Raw genomic sequence first — 15,897 nt, 5'->3', positions numbered from 1 at the left:
CAATAAGTACACCAGCATTTAAATTAAGGCAGAATAAATAACTCTTCTACATCTATGATCAACTGTGACAGGCATTTTCAGAGCACCCCGGGAGCATGGAAGCCAGTCTTGCAGTGGTGTGAAGAGGAGAGAAGCAGCTCTCCTGCGGGGCTCCACCATCCAGCACCCACTGCCCCATGCTCCCCCCGCTCACTTCAGTGTTTATGTTCCTCAGAAAAGTCAAGCACATGCTGTGAAAGGATTCCCACCCTCCACTCCCCCCTACCAAATCTTTATTTTGGCAAGCAACACAGCCCCTTTCACATCAGTTTTTATCTGGGATTTTTACATACAGCACCCCAGTCCTGGATCAGAGGGAGAGCCAGTGATCATTGGCAAAAACTGGCTCCTATGAAAGGCTACAGCCCACTTCAGAATTTACAAACGCATAAGCCACCTTTGGAGCAGTAAAAGATGAACAGTGTCTGAGCCCAGGATGAGGAAATGGCTTCCTTCCACAAGTAGCAGTGCTCATCCCAGCTGCTGGGGCAGCTCTGCATCTTCTTCAGCATCTCTGAATCCTGCATTTCTGCTCTAGAGGATTAAAATTTAACACACACCTTTGCTGCTACCAGATTTTTAACAGCTTGGGTGGCAGACCTACTGAACTACCCCAGTTTAACTCCAACCTGGCCGCTAGCAACCAGACTACTTGTTCCCCAACCACTTAAATAAGCACTTCCACTTGAAGGAAGCCACTGCTGCACGTAGGGTGAAGAGTTTCCCTTTGTTATAGGAAAGCAAAGCAGTCATATGTAGCTGGGCAGCATTAGTTCCACACACAGATACGGCTGTGATGTGAATGACGATACATACCTCAACCATAAATACAACCACAGTGAATACAATTCTGCCAAGTAGTACAAGACACTCAGGGGAAAATAATAATAACTGGTATCCCACTTTCCCTGCCAGGGAAACACACATATAGAGGGAAATCCAATCAGCACAAATTAAGAGCTCTGTTCCATCCCAGCCAGTTAGTGTATTAGTCCCCCTTCCCATAAACCATGAGCAAAGGACAGTGCCATTCCTTTCAAAAAGGAAAAAAAATACAAATAAAACCCATTCAGTTAAAATCTGGCTTCTCAAAGCCTCTATAAAACTTAGAAGTCCTCTTCAGTTGGTGCATAAGAAAATCCTAAAAAAGCATCTGAGGCACTGGAGCTGCTGGCTGCTAAGTCAGGCGTGTGGGTGATGGAGGCAGAGATCGCTTCTTGGGTGAACTCTGGATCAAAGTGTCGCAGATCAGCTGGACCAGCCTAAACCAGGGAGCGGAGAGGCACATCATTGAGTGATCAGACCCCAGCCTCCTACCTGTATGCAATCTAACACAGCCGCTCTTCCAAAGTCATCACCACCACATTTGCAGTGCATAACCTACACTTCAGCATCCCTCAGTGTCGATGTAAGAGAAGTGCCTCAGACTTCACAGGCCCAATTCCTTTTGTATTTAAAGTAGATACCAACAGAAATACTCACTTACCACATTAGGGTTGAATGGAGGGGTAATCCTCTTGTTGTACAAGTCATCCCAGTTTATTGGGCTGAAGAATACATGGTTCTTTATCTCAAGCTGTATAGAAAGAGAGGAGGGAGCGTCAGTCTATAAGCCTTTCTTTTCCAGCAACTGCCAACTGGTTTCATAGCAGTAAGTTTTGGAAACAAGATTTGGAGCTAACATGTCCATGTAGGAGTGCTGTAACAAGTCCTTAAAGCATAAGGGTCATGGCCCTGTAATCCCTTGAAGGGATGATACCATCACGTCATGTCCTAGCTTGCCACCACATCTGGAACCACAGCATTTCCCTTTGGAAAGGAGTTAACCTCACATGCCCCCTTTTAGGGGGCTGGAAATTGATCAATCTGCATAGAAAGCTTTTCCCAAGGCAGTGCTCTTAGCATGAAAGAGACCCAATAGAAAGGCTTCCTATCCATCCTCCCCTCAGTCATAAGAGAGGGGCCACCTACAAAGTCTGTTTTGGCACCCAGCCTCCTCTTCTGGTCCTTATGGAGAAGTCCCTGGAGGATGTCACAAGCTGCCACAGTCTTGCTTCCTTGGATCTGGAGTGGCTTGTGCAGAATGTTGTCATACATCTGAGACACATCCCGACTATAAAAAGGTGGCTAATATGAAAGAGAAGAGAAGCAGCCAGATAAAACACAAGCGTAAGGAACCACAAAGGACAGGTCCAAACGAGTCCCACAGGGAAAAGACGGAAACCCGCCATCTAGCTGTTCCAAGGGCAAGGGTATGATTGATCCAGGTGTTGAACCAGGTAATTTCATTCAGAATTCAGTTGTCCATATCAGGTACCAAAGGCACACCAGGCTGATGTCACATCATAAGGCTTGATAATAACTTCTTAAGTTCTCTACCATGTAGAATAAAATAGACAGCTCCCAAACTTACCAGTCCAAAGAGCATCTCATAGAGGACAGCTCCCAGGCACCACCAGTCTACTGTCCTGTCATACGGCTGCTTCTTTAGCACCTCGGGAGCTAAGTACTGGGGAGAGTCAGGAGTAAATATTGGGGTCAAATTATAAAGGAAGGGCTTTGCCTTCATAAGCATACAAACCTGGTTGCAGTTCACATTAGTCAAACACACTAGGAAGCACACAACTGCACTGCATCTCCTACTAGGCTGTGATAGACTCTCCACATCCCTCATAATAATGTGTTTGAAAGGCACCTACCCCCCACAACCACAAGAGTTTTTCTGGGCTGGAGTGCTCCCTTCCTAGGAAAGGCTTGTACAAGGATTGGCCATTCACCCCAACTCAACCAGCAAACCTGTCCTGCACTGACATATTACATTTGTAACGGGCTCACGTAATTTTGAGAAATGTGCAATTTTCAGACCCAGTAGGTTTGTCCAAAGCAGTGACACTACTGATAACCGCTGCCCAGAAGCAGCAGGCAAGAATTTAAGTGACCTGCAGAGCAAGCAGCACATCAATCCTGCTCTCATGCATTAGTCCAAGTGCTATCAGGCTCCCTATCTCAGGCAGGAAAAAAAATAAAGCTCAGACAGTCCCACTTGGTTCATGCTGTACTGTTGCATAAGTTTGTCCCAACTGTAAACCAAGGTCTGCCACCAGCAAATCCCTGCCCCTCCTACTGAGCTTGAATACCAGAGTGTCTTGGTTACAGACCCTTCTTCAAGACATCTGAAGGTCAGCAGGACAGGGATAACATCTAGAGCAAAGTGCTGCCAGAATCCCCAGCTCAGTAAGGAGCAGGAAAAGTTCTCCCCAGCAAGGGGACATTCCCCACAGCCAGATCCTCAACTCAGGACATGAGATTTTTGCAGCTCCTGGGTACCCAGGACACACCGAAGGGTACAGCAAGGCCTGTGTGTGTCAGTACCAGCATGTTCCATGCTCTGCAGCTCCGGGTATCAGCGCAGGTAAACAGCCTGCTTGCAGCTGCCACAGGCCAGGCTCCCAGGGTCAAGGTTGTCTCCACAACCACCTGGAGCAGCCCTGGTGCCATTCCAAGAGCAGGGATCCCTGCCCTGATAATGCAGCAAATTTAAAGTACTAGCTAGCCATTAGAGGTAGAACAGTCCCTGCTGAGTAGGAAAGACCTCATCTCCACTCCAGCTTCAGGCTGACCACGTCAGGAACTGATGGCTGGCCAGCTCTCACAGCTCATGTTTTCAGAGATGCTGACCAGCCACGGGGTCTTTATGGGATCCAGAAGGCCTTCAGCCCCCAGGGCATAGGGAAGCTGCAGCACAGGCCATACCTCAGGAGTGCCACAAAATGTGGAAGTAGTCTCCTCTTGCTCCATTCCTTCTTTGCAGAGTCCAAAGTCTGTCAATACTATATGGCCCTGAGAAGAGAGGAATTTCAGCCCAGCCCACTCTTTCTAAAAAAGAAAGAGCATTTCCAAGCACTGGCATTAACACAGCATCTAATGAATGAACTGGGGCACCAAAATACACATCTCCCCTCCCTCACCTTCTGGGCATCCTACCATGCACATACCTATAGAGAAAATACATAAAATAAATCCAGACTTTTCCCCACACAGGTTTCTCTACAACTACATAGCTGGAGAGACATTCAACACTGCTGTGCTTTGACACTGCTTTATCACAGAGCCAGTTTGCATAGGGTCACCACCAGAGAAGCAGCGACTTGCTCCTAGCACCCCAGCCCCAGACCCCACAAGCCAGGTCCCAGCTCTTGGGTACAGGCAGAGATCTGCACGCAGTTGTGCAGGGGGAATGCTCGCTCCCAGTCACAAGATCTGCACAGAAACGCAGTGGTACATACACACAAGACCCATGCAGTGGAGAAATAGCTTGGCTTGCAGGACTGTAGCCTTCTGTTTATGATCCAAACACTTCTAAAAACAAAAAGGAAGGCAGCATGAGAGCTGAACATACCTGGCAATCCAGAAGGATGTTCTCAGGTTTTAAATCCCTGCAAGACAAGAAGGGCTGTTTGAGCAGATTTGGCTAGATGTTCAGAAAAGCCTGATCTGACACCTGATACAGCATCAGCTGAGAACAGGAGCTACCAAGACTTCACAGACCATCTCACCAGGACCTATCCAAAGTGCAACCTCCCATCACTGTTGGATATTAACATACACATGTTAATACTGAAAGGCTGCTCTCATCACACAGGGTCAGCTATTAGCCTGTATTTCTCCGTGCATTCATGCAGAAGCTGTCACTGAGTTTCTTACCTCTTTAAGAAGGTGTGCTGTAGATCTTCTCACCCCAACCATTTTCTCTCCTCCCCACTATTGGTCTAGAAGTGCTTACTGCCCAGCAGGCCCCATGCAGTCAGCACACCTCTTGCAGGGTAAAATGCCAGCAGCGCACCTTTTTGTCCGATAGGAAACTTCAGCTACCCTAGTCCCGGTGTTTGCAGTTCCCCAAGACCTCCTTTCTCCCTGCAGCCCTGCACTCAGCCTTGCTGGCTGGCTCACCACCTCTGCTCTCCCCAGCAGGGGCACGTGCCTCACCTGTAGATGATGTTTAAGGAATGCAGGTACCCAATTGCACTGGCAACTTCTGCGGCATAGAATCGTGCCCGGGGTTCACGGAAGCAGCGCTCTCTTTGCAAGTGGAAGAAGAGCTAAAAACAAATGAGTGGGTTGATCATGTCTTCTCTAGAAGCTGAAGGGTATCTGGAGCAAGCCTAGAAGCCAGCTGCTCAAGTGAAAACTGATTTGCAGCAAGTGGCACATGAACAGCACCAAATAAGCCCAAATCATGCTGTCTTATTTAGCTCTCTAAGCACCTTTCCAGAAACAGCTTCATTTGCCCTCTTCTTATATCACCATCTCATTTAAGAGCTCTTTGCCCCAAACCTGGCCATCTCCTGGTCTAGTTCAGACTCTTTGCTTGCTACAAAGCATGTTATAGCTGTACTGGGGCAATGAAGAGTGGTACCCATGCAGAGCTGAACCCCCCAGAGACCCCTATATGGATTAGGGCCCCCTATATAAACAAGGCATCCATGTTAACAGCATCTCCCAGCCAGTTTCTGGTAGCACAGAAAGAGGCAGCTGAGGAGAGCAGCTCGTGCAGGTCAGAAAGAGAAGCCTGACACAGTGCAGAGACATCACCTAAGCACAAAACTGGGGTCTAGAGCTGGGCCACAAGTGGGTTTTCCATGAAGATCACCAACATCAGCATTTACCATATTCTCCAGGGGATATTAAAGTGTCCCTAACACTTTTCTCAGCATCCTTGCCATGAAGATTAGCTGGCACAGGTCCTAATCATCAACATCTTCACTTAACTTTTAAGTGAGGTAAGTTGTACTGCTCCTAGCTGGTGCTTTCCAGCAAAGTAATGTTATGCTTCAACATCATTATCTTCTGACAAGAAACAGTTGTAGGCAGTAAAGCAGAATGCCTGGGAAGGACCAAATAGAAGATTAAAAATAAAGCTTGTACTCACCTCCCCCCCATTTACATAGTCAAGGACAAAGTAAAGCTTCTCCGAGGTCTGGAAGGAGTAATGGAGTCCCACAAGGAAGGGGTGCTTGACATTTTTCAGGAGCACATTGCGTTCTGCCATGATGTGGTTTTGCTAGCAAAAAGCATGCAAGACATCAGATTTTCAGGCAAAACTCCAGTCTAGCCTGCTGCACAGGCTCACCCATTTTGAAAGAAGCTGGGAGCCCTATGGATCATCTCCAGCCCCAGGAAGGGAAGCACTCTGCTCTCAGCTGGATTCATCTCAGTCCTTTCTCCATATTCCCATGGCACAAAGAAATCCATGGTTAACATGTGAGCTGTCTACATGAATGCTTGCCTCAATTACATTACCAGGATTGCTCACACACTAACCACACTGCCTGTGGAAGCAGCTGGGGATAGCAGACTTACCTCCTTTTTCTTCAGGATGGTTTTCTTATGCAAGACTTTCACAGCATAAAAAGTCCCATCACACTTGCGTTTGGCCAGGAGAACCTGGAACAGAGTCACAGACACAGGTTTGAGTCTCATCTTCTGCCACTGTTAGTGTTTCCTCACCAGCTGAACGCTCTTGTCAGTGATTATACTGAGACTACGACTTTGGAGGGTCAGGTACAAAGGCTTAAAGCCCAGGCTCTAGCCCACTGGCTCCCCACACTCAGGACTTTCACATTGCCAGAAAGAGGTACGCAGCATCCCTGAATCTCTCTTACACACCCAAAAGAAAGTGGTTTGGGAGCATTCAGAGAGACTCATTTAAAGATGATCATTACCGTTTTACAAAGCACAGCTTTGTCTGGGCATCCTCTATTAACTGAAAGAGTCTGAGACTTTAAAAAACAAGAAGTACTGCTGGTCGCTATCACCACCTTGAGCATGAACCACTCCCGTGCTTCTTTCTACAGAGGTGGCAGGACAGCTCCAAGTACGAATGGACAATGAAAACCTCTCTCAGGTCCCATCTGGTCTCAGTCCCACTCCGAACATGGCCACGTTCCTCGGGAGAGGTGCAAGCGAAGGACAAATTCCTTCAGCTAGGACATCTTCCAAGCTGCCTGCAGAGAGCTCCAGCCCACCGGCACAAAGCCACTTACCTTTCCAAAGCTTCCTTTGCCAATAACCTTCAGGAAGTCAAAGTCTGTTGGCTTGGCACTGTTGAGCAAGAGCGAAGCAAGTTAATGTTTCTGGGAGAAAAAACATGCAACAGCAACACTTCTGTGGGAGCAGTGGTCCTTCTGGGAAACAGGAGCTTTTGTGAAAGGGATTAAAGGGCACTGGGCAGGTGATCCTCACTGCCAGCCAGCTGGGGATTCACACTGCATATGCCAGTGTGCTGAGAAAAGGACAAGGAACCTCTCAGCAACCCACCTGCTAAGACAGTTTATCCCCATTTCCAGAGAGAAAGTTAGTGAGGGAGCAAACAGAAATAAGAGGAGTCTTCCCCTAGTATCCCTCAGAAGAGAGGGATGGGACAGAGGACTGAAGAACAATTATAATACCAGGATGACCTGCAGCTGGATGTCTCAGAAGCCAGCAGGTTGGTGTTACCCACGGGGTTAAAGGCTGAGTTAATGCAGTTGTTCGGTCCTTCGTGACCGCCACCCACCCGAGGCACAGGAGCTGACTGCTTTCCCCTGCCAGATCTCTTCACAGCAAGCTCCACACCCTACCTGGCTCCTGCAGGGAGCTTACTTTGGGTTAGCAGAAGGTCCGAGGTTGATGTTGTCAGTTGGCGTTGGAGGCTGGAGAGGAGGACAGTGGTGTTTGGTATTAGTCACAAGGAGCACGCCACTGGTTGCGTTTGCCTGGCCTCAGCACAGCATCCCCCACCCTCAAGAAACACCCATCAGTGAGAGATGGGATGGGTGCTCAGTAAACTCATTGAGGGGAAAGGGAGGACAGAACTACGCACTACAGCAGTATCATGGCCTCCCTCTTCCAGTGAGGAGTTCAGTACCTATGCACACATGCACATAGCCTTCCTCCTGTTCCCAGTCCCCAGGAAGCTTCCTCTCCCCAGACTCTGGGAGCATTACGCCTTTCTCAAAATCTGTGTAGGACCTCTTCTAGTTTTTCTCCACCCAGCTTCACCCACAGGGACAAGAGAGGACTAGACCTCCCAGCGTGCTAACTCAGGCTCTCCTCCTTGCCTCTCCCACAGGGCCAGCCCCTCTCTTCATCCCAGTGAGGATGACTTGCCAGCTCAGACCCACGATCTCACCTGAGCGCTGGTGTCTGGGCTCCGGGAACGATCCATTAAAAAAGCAACTCGTTCAGCACTGGGGAAGAGAAGAGCAAGGAAGCATTGACAACAAAAACTTAAAAAAAAAAAAAAAAAAAGCAGCTTCCCACCATTAACCTACCAGGGACCAGTGCATGCTCCCCTCATCAGAGAAGACCCCAGCTGAGCTCCCCAGATATCCCCCAACAGCACTGCTGCCCCCAGGGGTAGGGGCACGTGAGCTGGGAGGCAGGGGACATGGGGCACACTGGGCATGCCAACAGGAGGTCGGGAAGAAAAGCTTCTTGGGTGCACAGGGGGTTCAAACAAGCACAGCCTTCCCAAACGCCATGCTCAGAGCGCTGATACACGAAGCCCAGCAGAGCGCCAGCAGCAGCACAGGATGAGGGCTGGACGGGGCTGCAACCCTCCAGGCAGGACCAGACCCACCCCGAGCAGTGTTCCAGGCACCAACCCCACTGTGCAGGGATGCTGCAGCCCCCAGCCCAGGCTCCCATGCAGGGCAGCTCGGGGCTGTCAAATTACAAGGAAAAGGGGATGGGGCTTCAGCAGCACTTGTTGGCTCAGACCTGCCCTGCGTGAGCATCGCTGGGTCCCGCCACGCCAGCGATTCCCCTTGGTTTTAAGGTTTCCCCTACAGCCCTTGCAAAAGCCAGGATTAAACAGATGTCAGAGAGAGAGGGGAGGAGAAGAGCTCTGTTCCCTTCTCCCCTACCCCAGAGGGCTTTGTCCATCCCCCCAAGGCCCCACCAACCTCCAAGACCCCACTGAGAGGCCCTGTAGGCTCCTATCCCCCTGTGCCTCAGCCTCCCTGGTACAAAAGGGGCCCTGAAGACCCCACCAGCCCCCCAGGGTCTCACCTGCGAGCGATGCCCCTCACTACCCCCACACACAGATCCACAGCCATCCCAGAGCCCCCTGGCCCTGCAGCAGAGGGGACACGGCCGGAGACGCCGGGTGGCAGCGGGCGCTGGCAGCCGCCCCGGGGACAGCCCACATCTGGCCCGTGCCAGCCAGCTCCATCCACCGCCAGGCTGGGCGTTGTGGGGCTGGGCTTTTAAAGGGCTCTCAGCCCCTCAGGGGCTTCAGTACTCACTACGAGCAGAGCCTGGAGCCGGATGCCTTGATGGTTTGTCCTATCCTTTCGCGGCCGTGCTTTATAAGTTCTGTGGGGAAAGTTGGAGAAGCGGAGCCGATCAGCTGACGGCGCAAGCACGAGCGCACAGAGGCATGTTTGTTCTTCACTGACCTTGCTCCTCTCTCCACAGCCACCCTCCTCCCCCTTCCACCCACATTCTGAAATACCCAGGGAGTTATAGGAACCAGGACGGCTCCCCTCCCGCCCCCACCTGGAGCCCTCGGTAGGGCAGGAGCCCCAGTGCAGGCACCCTCTGCCAGGGCAGGGAGGGGACTCAAGCTCCAGCACTGCCACCAAGCCTCCGCCAGGCGCCCCAAGTCCCCAGGAGGGACAAGGGGAGTGCTCACAAGGACGATGCTGTGCTGGGGTACGTCACACGCTTGGCACATCCACTGCCCCTTTCATTCAGGACCGGGTAATTCGGGACATGAATGAGACCTTTCAGGGCCCCACAGGAGGTGAGCCAGCACACACATCACGATGAGCGGCCCGAGGACGCGCAGCCAGAGCCAGCACCGGGATTCCCACCGAGGGACATCCCCGTGGGCTGCTGCCACCACCCATCATCATCGCCTCCGAGGAAGAGCAAAGCCCTGAGCCCACCGCACGGACCGAGTGGAACAGCCTCGGGAGCACAACCTGAGCCGGGGAGTTCCTTGTTGTGGTTAGCAGGAGATAGCAGAAATATTCAAAGGCTTGTGTGCACTCCGGCTCAGCCCTAGTTTTGATTCCGGAGGGAGGGAAGGAAAGATTCAAAACATTCACAGAAACACACGCTTTTCCAACAGCACAGGACCGGTGAGGAACCAGCCAGGCTGTGGCTTCAGAGTTTCTGAACGAGCAGGGAAAGCTGGAACTTGAAGAAAAACCCAGCAGCCATTCAGCTTCTGTCAGCCTGGTCACCGGCACACTGACCTTGCCTGATAACTCACCCCGCAGCAACTGCACGGCTCGTCCCACAGGCACCCCCAGAGGGACAGCACCCAGACAGGTCAAGCCCCATCTCCTCCCACCAGGCAGAGTCCTCCTTTCCCTGGCCGTCTGCCTGGATCACCGAGGTCCGCTGAAGGTCACCCGAGCTGGGGGCTACACCTGTCCCACGCTGCTGGGCAGGCTGGCCAGCTCTCACAGCACAGGGGTGAGCTAACCCAAGGCTCAGTGCTGGGCAGGAGGTGAGCAGCATGCATGTGGAACAAGCCCCCAGCTGCAAACGGCAGCAGGCAGAGGGTGATGCAGTGAGGTCTCCCAGCCCCTGCGTAAAGCAGCCCAGCCAAGCCCACGCAGCTCAGCTCTTCACTCCTGCTGCGTGCCCGCAGCTCTACCAGCTGATGCAGCCTGTTCTTGCCAGATCCGAACCCCCACAAGCCTGTTTTTAAACCTAGAATCAGGTTAGACACCGCTCCGATCCCAGACTCGGGGAGGAAAGTCGCTCCTTTCAGGCACAGGTGGACATTTTGCAGCCTGGGGGTCTTGGAGAGCACATGGGCAAGCCCTAGGAACACATCCATTCACCTTGCAGGCACCTGCTGGTGAGTGCAGGATGCAGGACAAGCCCCCAGCTGCCCCGAGGGGCTCGGACAGCACTGCTGTGGTGAGGTCTCCAGGACCACAGCGAGGCAGAAGCACTTCTGCTGAACAACAGCTGGGAGCTCTGCCTGGACCACAGCCACGCACCCCCACCCCCACCCCCAGGCTGCTCCTTTGCTGCCCGTGGTCAGCAGGGGCTTGTGGAGCACCTTCACCTGCAGCGTTCTCCAACCAGGCTGTTTCATGAAGTGTCTGCTCTGAGACAAGAGCCTCTCTCTGCACTGAAGCGCGAGACACAGCTTTAGGACACTGATATCCCCATCCTGCAGCACCTTCAACTCAGACTCTGAGCCTTCTTCCCCAGCCTGAGCATACCTGCAAAGCCAGGCTGGCTTAAACCTCCCGAGCAGTCAGAAGCTAGACAGGCTTTTCCTTACCACTAACAAATCCTACTCCCCCTGAAGCACAAAGATTCTCCAAGCGCACACATGCGGAACAACAGAGGCAGAACTAGGTCAGGGAAACACACCGAGCTCGTGGTTATCCATGCCCGGCTGCACCCCTCGGTGTGCCTGCTGGGGCACAGGGATGCTCCAGACACGGCCAGGGCCACTGACAACATCAGCAAGTGAGTCTTTAAGAGTTTCACAGCATGCTGTGACTATTACACCCCAGGAACACCAGCTGCTACACCCCACACCCCCTCCTCGCAGGGCTTCACCCCACCACGCCGCCCAGGGCACCCCCAGCAGCAGCCACCCGCGGGCACGCCGCAGAGCTGCTACTTACAAGCCGGAGCAGTTACCGCAGCTCAATCTCCCCCAGGAACATCCCTCGGTACCGTGCGCTTCCTTCCCAGCACGGCAGAAGCAGCTCCCTCTTCCTCCAACAGTTCTGCCGGCGGTGACCCACATTCCCATGCCAGCCCAGCGATATTTGCTACAAACACATTACTAATGCAACGCGCACCTCGCCGAGCAGCAACCTCACAGACTCGTCATGTGCGGGCTGCCTCCCACCCTCTTCCTGATGCCACTGCTCCCCACCTAACCTAGATTGCAAAACCCCCCCGAAGCAAGCTCCTCGTCCTCTCCCGTGCCGGGGGTTGGCAGCAGGTGAGGCAGGGCTGGCCCCAGGACACAGGCTGGACGGGGCTCGGGGCTTACAGGGGAGCACCTAGGGCAGCCGGCAGCTCCCAGCCTATGTGCACGGCACAGGGGGGGATGCCCCAGTTTCAGCTCGGAGAAGGAGCACAGGGGGAGGTGGGAGAGGAGGACTTCTGCAAACACATGCTTCTGCTGGCAGAGGAAGCGCTCAAGCTTTCCCCTGCTACAGGGCTATGAGAGAGCTCCAGGCCTGCACTGAGCTCCACCTTCATTCCCATTGAGACACCACAAAAAGCCCAGGAAGGACTTTAAGAGCTTCTTCACCTAGGGAATCTTCCCAAGCTGTCCCTGCAGAGCTCCCAGCTCAGCCAGCTTTCTCCCGGGGACCTCATCCCCTGCACCCAAGGGGCACCGCAGAGCAGCCCCAGCCCTGAGCAGGCTGGAGCCCACACAGAGCCCTCTGGGTTTTAAGGGAAGAGCTGCGTGCAAACCTGGAAAGCCATTTGTAAACCCTGAAAGCTGTTTGTAAACCTGGAAAAACAACAGGTAGCTATAGCTTGCAGCATTGTGCACAGAAATAAAAACCTGTGAGAACAAAGCCTCAAACACGCACCTGGGAGCGCATCTACCAGCAGAGCCCGTGCCGGGAAGCACTGGAAGCAGCCCACAGCAGATGAGCACGGACACCCCTCGCTCCCAGTGCTCCCCATCCTCATCCCCCGCTGCCAGCAGCTGCCCCACCAGCCCAGCAGCTCTGGGCTTTCTCCAAAACCCCAGCAGGGAGCAGCTTTGCCTCCCGCACTGGTGCATGGACACCAGCACCTCCACCTCCTCTGGGTGCTCATCCTTGTGCAGGCTCCCTGCAGCCCTTTAGGGAGAGGAGGAGGAACTGATCAGCAGCTGAGGTGGCAAGGCACCTGCTGGATATACCCAGGGACTGGGAACTCAGCTGGGGGTGATGGGGTTGGGTGGGGAGGGTGGGGTGGAGCCAGTTGCATCCTAGCATGCATTTTGGGTGGTTCAGAAAAATTTCCTGCACGTTTTAGTAAGCTGCTCATTTGTCTGTGGTCACGTGGCTTGGAGGATGGTTGACACTGCCCTTTGGTTCGGCTCGAGCCCAGAGATGCTCCTTCCAGTGGCCTGGGGAGGTGACAGCCCAGGGCGGCAGGGTTGGTGCTTTGCAGCTGCATTAAACACAACCACAAACACAGGTGGAGAGGAAAACCTGGTGTTGGAGGCATGCAGTCATTCGCTACAGCAGAGATTAAGCTCTGAGCAAAGGGAGATGTTGTAGAAGGGCTGCTGTCTTCTCTCATCATCAAAAATAAAGCAGTCTCTTTTTGCTGCTGTTGTCATTTCCTATAAAATCTCCTGCCCGTGGCTGCAGCAGGAGGAAAGCCAGCCCCGGCTGCGGGGTCTGCCTGGCTCTGTGCAGGGCCAGCGAGGTGGTGGGGGCTGCAAACCGCAGCGGCTGGGAGCAAAAAGCCACCCGAGAGAGGGGCAGCAGCACGCGGCTGGGAATGCTGTTCTGTCTCAGGTCAAAGCCTGATGGCTTTGCTTAGCCTCATCCTCAAGCTGTTACCACATCGTTTTTAAAAATATCCCATTATGTTTTTGAGGGAGGACTTTTTTTCCCCTTCATTTTCTGCCTCTGCTTGCACTGAAAGGCTCATGTTCCAGAACTCTTTCAGCAGCTATTTGCAAATCAATAGCTTCTTTTTTGATTTTCAATAAAAGTCTCAGTATTATTGTCAAAATCTACTTGACCATGTTTTCTACAGAGAAGCATATTTAGTTAAAAAAATATTTTCACAGAACCAGAGAATGGGTTGGGTTGGAAAGACCTCAGCCCCAGCTGCCCCCAGCCCCACCCAGCCTGGACTTGGGCACCCCCAGGGATGGGGCACCCACAGCTCCTGGGGTAGCCTGGGCCAGGGCCTCGCCGCCCTCAGAGGGAAGGATTTCCTCCTTAATTTTTGTGGCCAAGGAAGAGAGAGCAGAAGCATTCTGGAAGGAAAAGTTTCACCAGCTGGAAGACAAAATACCCGACCTGGAGTGCTGTCAGCACTAGCAGCCAGTACCGATAGAGAAGCTGCCCTTGGGCTGGTGCCCGCCCTCGCCACCCCAAAGGCCGTTACCCTTCGTCTTCCCCAGGGCGGTGGAGGAAGGCTCCATCCAGGCTGCGGAGATAAAGGCAGCCGAAACCGTCCCCAGTCCCACACCAGGCGTCCTCAGGCAGCGCGGCTCCTGTGCAAAGGCAAAGGGCCCATGGTGAGAGGAGAAACGGGCAGGAGGGAGAGCTGGGGAGGTGCTGCCTGTAGGTGCTGCAGGGCACGTGTGTTATATAGGCACACATCCCTATAGGTGCTGCAGGGCATGATGCACTCATCCCTACAGGGGACCAGGAATGGGTTTGTCCCACTCCCCACCCAGGACCCACAGGCTCAGGGGATGCAAACCCCTTCCCCTGCAAGCCCTGTCCCCATGTGCCAGCTGTCCCCCCGGTGTACCAGCTCAGGAACTCGGCTCTTTAATGATTAACCCACGACTGCAATTAGGTATTTGCCAGCAGATCTCTACGGCAGCACAAGGGGGATGCCCTTCAAGGGATGACCCCCGCTTTCTCTCTCTCTCTCTCCCTCTCTCTCTCTCATGTACATTCCATTTCAAAATGTTTTATGCAGCTATTATGTCAGGATTGTGTATGGTTAAGATAGGGCGTGCTATCTTAATCTCCCTATCAGGCAATATCCATAACCATAACCATAACCGTGTCACTGCCAGAGGACCTGCGTGGGCCCGAGCCATCAGAATTGCTGGGAAAGTCCGGGTACGAGCAACACACACATTTCTCCAGAGAGCACCAAGAAGTCGCCCTCGCCCTGCAGCGAAAGGTGACCTGAGGTGCCCGAGGTGCTACCTGGGGGATGTTCGGCCACCCGGTTACCTGTGCCCTGGTGGAGCGATGGGGGTAGGATGGGGATAAGATAAGATAGGAATAGGGATAGGATCTGAAAGGATTTAAAAGGTCTGAGCCTGTTTCTTCTTCTAACAGGACTCAGTAAGGACTGACTAGCCTTTTGGTGATCAGGTTCTCTAAAATCTTTTTCTTTTTTTCCCTACCTTTTTCTTTTAGCTTCATAAAGGCAGGGCTGTGCCCCAGGCATTGCCCTTGGTTTTGGCAGGGAGTCCCTCCCGGCGGGTCCCATGTTGCCATGAAAGAGCCAAGAGGAGACCACTTGGGATCTGGTTTTTATCCCAAAAGACAGCTAAATGGGCTTGAGCATCCTCGAGGCTATAACCCCCGATAGGATTATTGCCATTGAACTACTCAGCTGGGACATTCTTGCTCCCAAGCTTTGGCCCCAAGCACAGCCTCGGGACCGGCTAACCCAGAGCCAGGAGCAGCCCCTCGGCCAGCCCAGCCCGTGCGGGGCAGGTGCATCTCCCTGCGTGCTGTCCTCTCCTCCCAGCACCGCCCCAGGACACATTCAGTCTGTATGGTTGAGGCTCTCCTTACAAAATAATCTGGCTTTTAGGGATGAGCATGTCTTTGCCCCGCAGCACACCCCCCGAAGCCAGCCTGGCCCGCCCAGGGCCGCCACCAGCTCGGGGCAGCGTGTCATCGGGGACAAGGGCAGGGCTGCAGTTTCCCGGCCGGATTGAGCAGGGTTTAGCAGCCAGGAGTCGGCTCCTGGAGCCACACTGACCCCAAACCGGCCCCTCTCTGCTGGCACTGACGTGGCTTTATTAGCAAGGTGTATGGAGGCTCACAGCTCCCAAAAACTGCCCCCCAAACCCATCTTGCTCAGGAGGGGACTGGGGGCTGCCCCCTTGGAGAGATGCTGAACACAGCGACCCGGAGCCTCGCGGGGCCCAAACCCCATTTCTGTGCC

The 15,897-nt window shown here is 53.2% G+C and overlaps 1 protein-coding gene across 4 annotated transcripts; it reads right to left on the bottom strand.

Moving 5' to 3' along the window:
• Positions 1-396: 396 nt before the first annotated feature.
• Positions 397-14,245, bottom strand: SGK2 (serum/glucocorticoid regulated kinase 2). 4 transcript variants are annotated; one of them, XM_040575909.1, is made up of 14 exons: positions 14,140-14,245; positions 9,327-9,396; positions 8,210-8,267; positions 7,681-7,730; positions 7,083-7,140; positions 6,400-6,483; positions 5,969-6,100; positions 5,026-5,138; positions 4,439-4,475; positions 3,793-3,879; positions 2,453-2,548; positions 2,011-2,166; positions 1,526-1,615; positions 397-1,301 (listed from the first exon to the last, which is right to left on the bottom strand). In XM_040575909.1, the coding sequence occupies exons 1-14, from the start codon at positions 14,174-14,176 to the stop codon at positions 1,146-1,148; spliced, it is 1,224 nt and encodes a 407-aa protein (XP_040431843.1). In that variant the 5' UTR covers positions 14,177-14,245; the 3' UTR covers positions 397-1,145. The 4 variants fall into 4 exon arrangements, with proteins under 4 accessions (XP_040431843.1, XP_040431842.1, XP_040431845.1 ...); XM_040575908.1 differs by lacking the exon at positions 14,140-14,245 and adding an exon at positions 12,615-12,900; XM_040575911.1 differs by lacking the exon at positions 14,140-14,245 and adding an exon at positions 11,685-11,797.
• Between the last annotated feature and the right edge of the window lie 1,652 nt (positions 14,246-15,897).

The sequence above is a fragment of the Cygnus olor genome, chromosome 16, assembly GCF_009769625.2.
Source record: "Cygnus olor isolate bCygOlo1 chromosome 16, bCygOlo1.pri.v2, whole genome shotgun sequence".
NCBI lineage: Eukaryota > Metazoa > Chordata > Aves > Anseriformes > Anatidae > Cygnus > Cygnus olor.
This window is presented reverse-complemented; position numbering and strand designations above follow the sequence as displayed.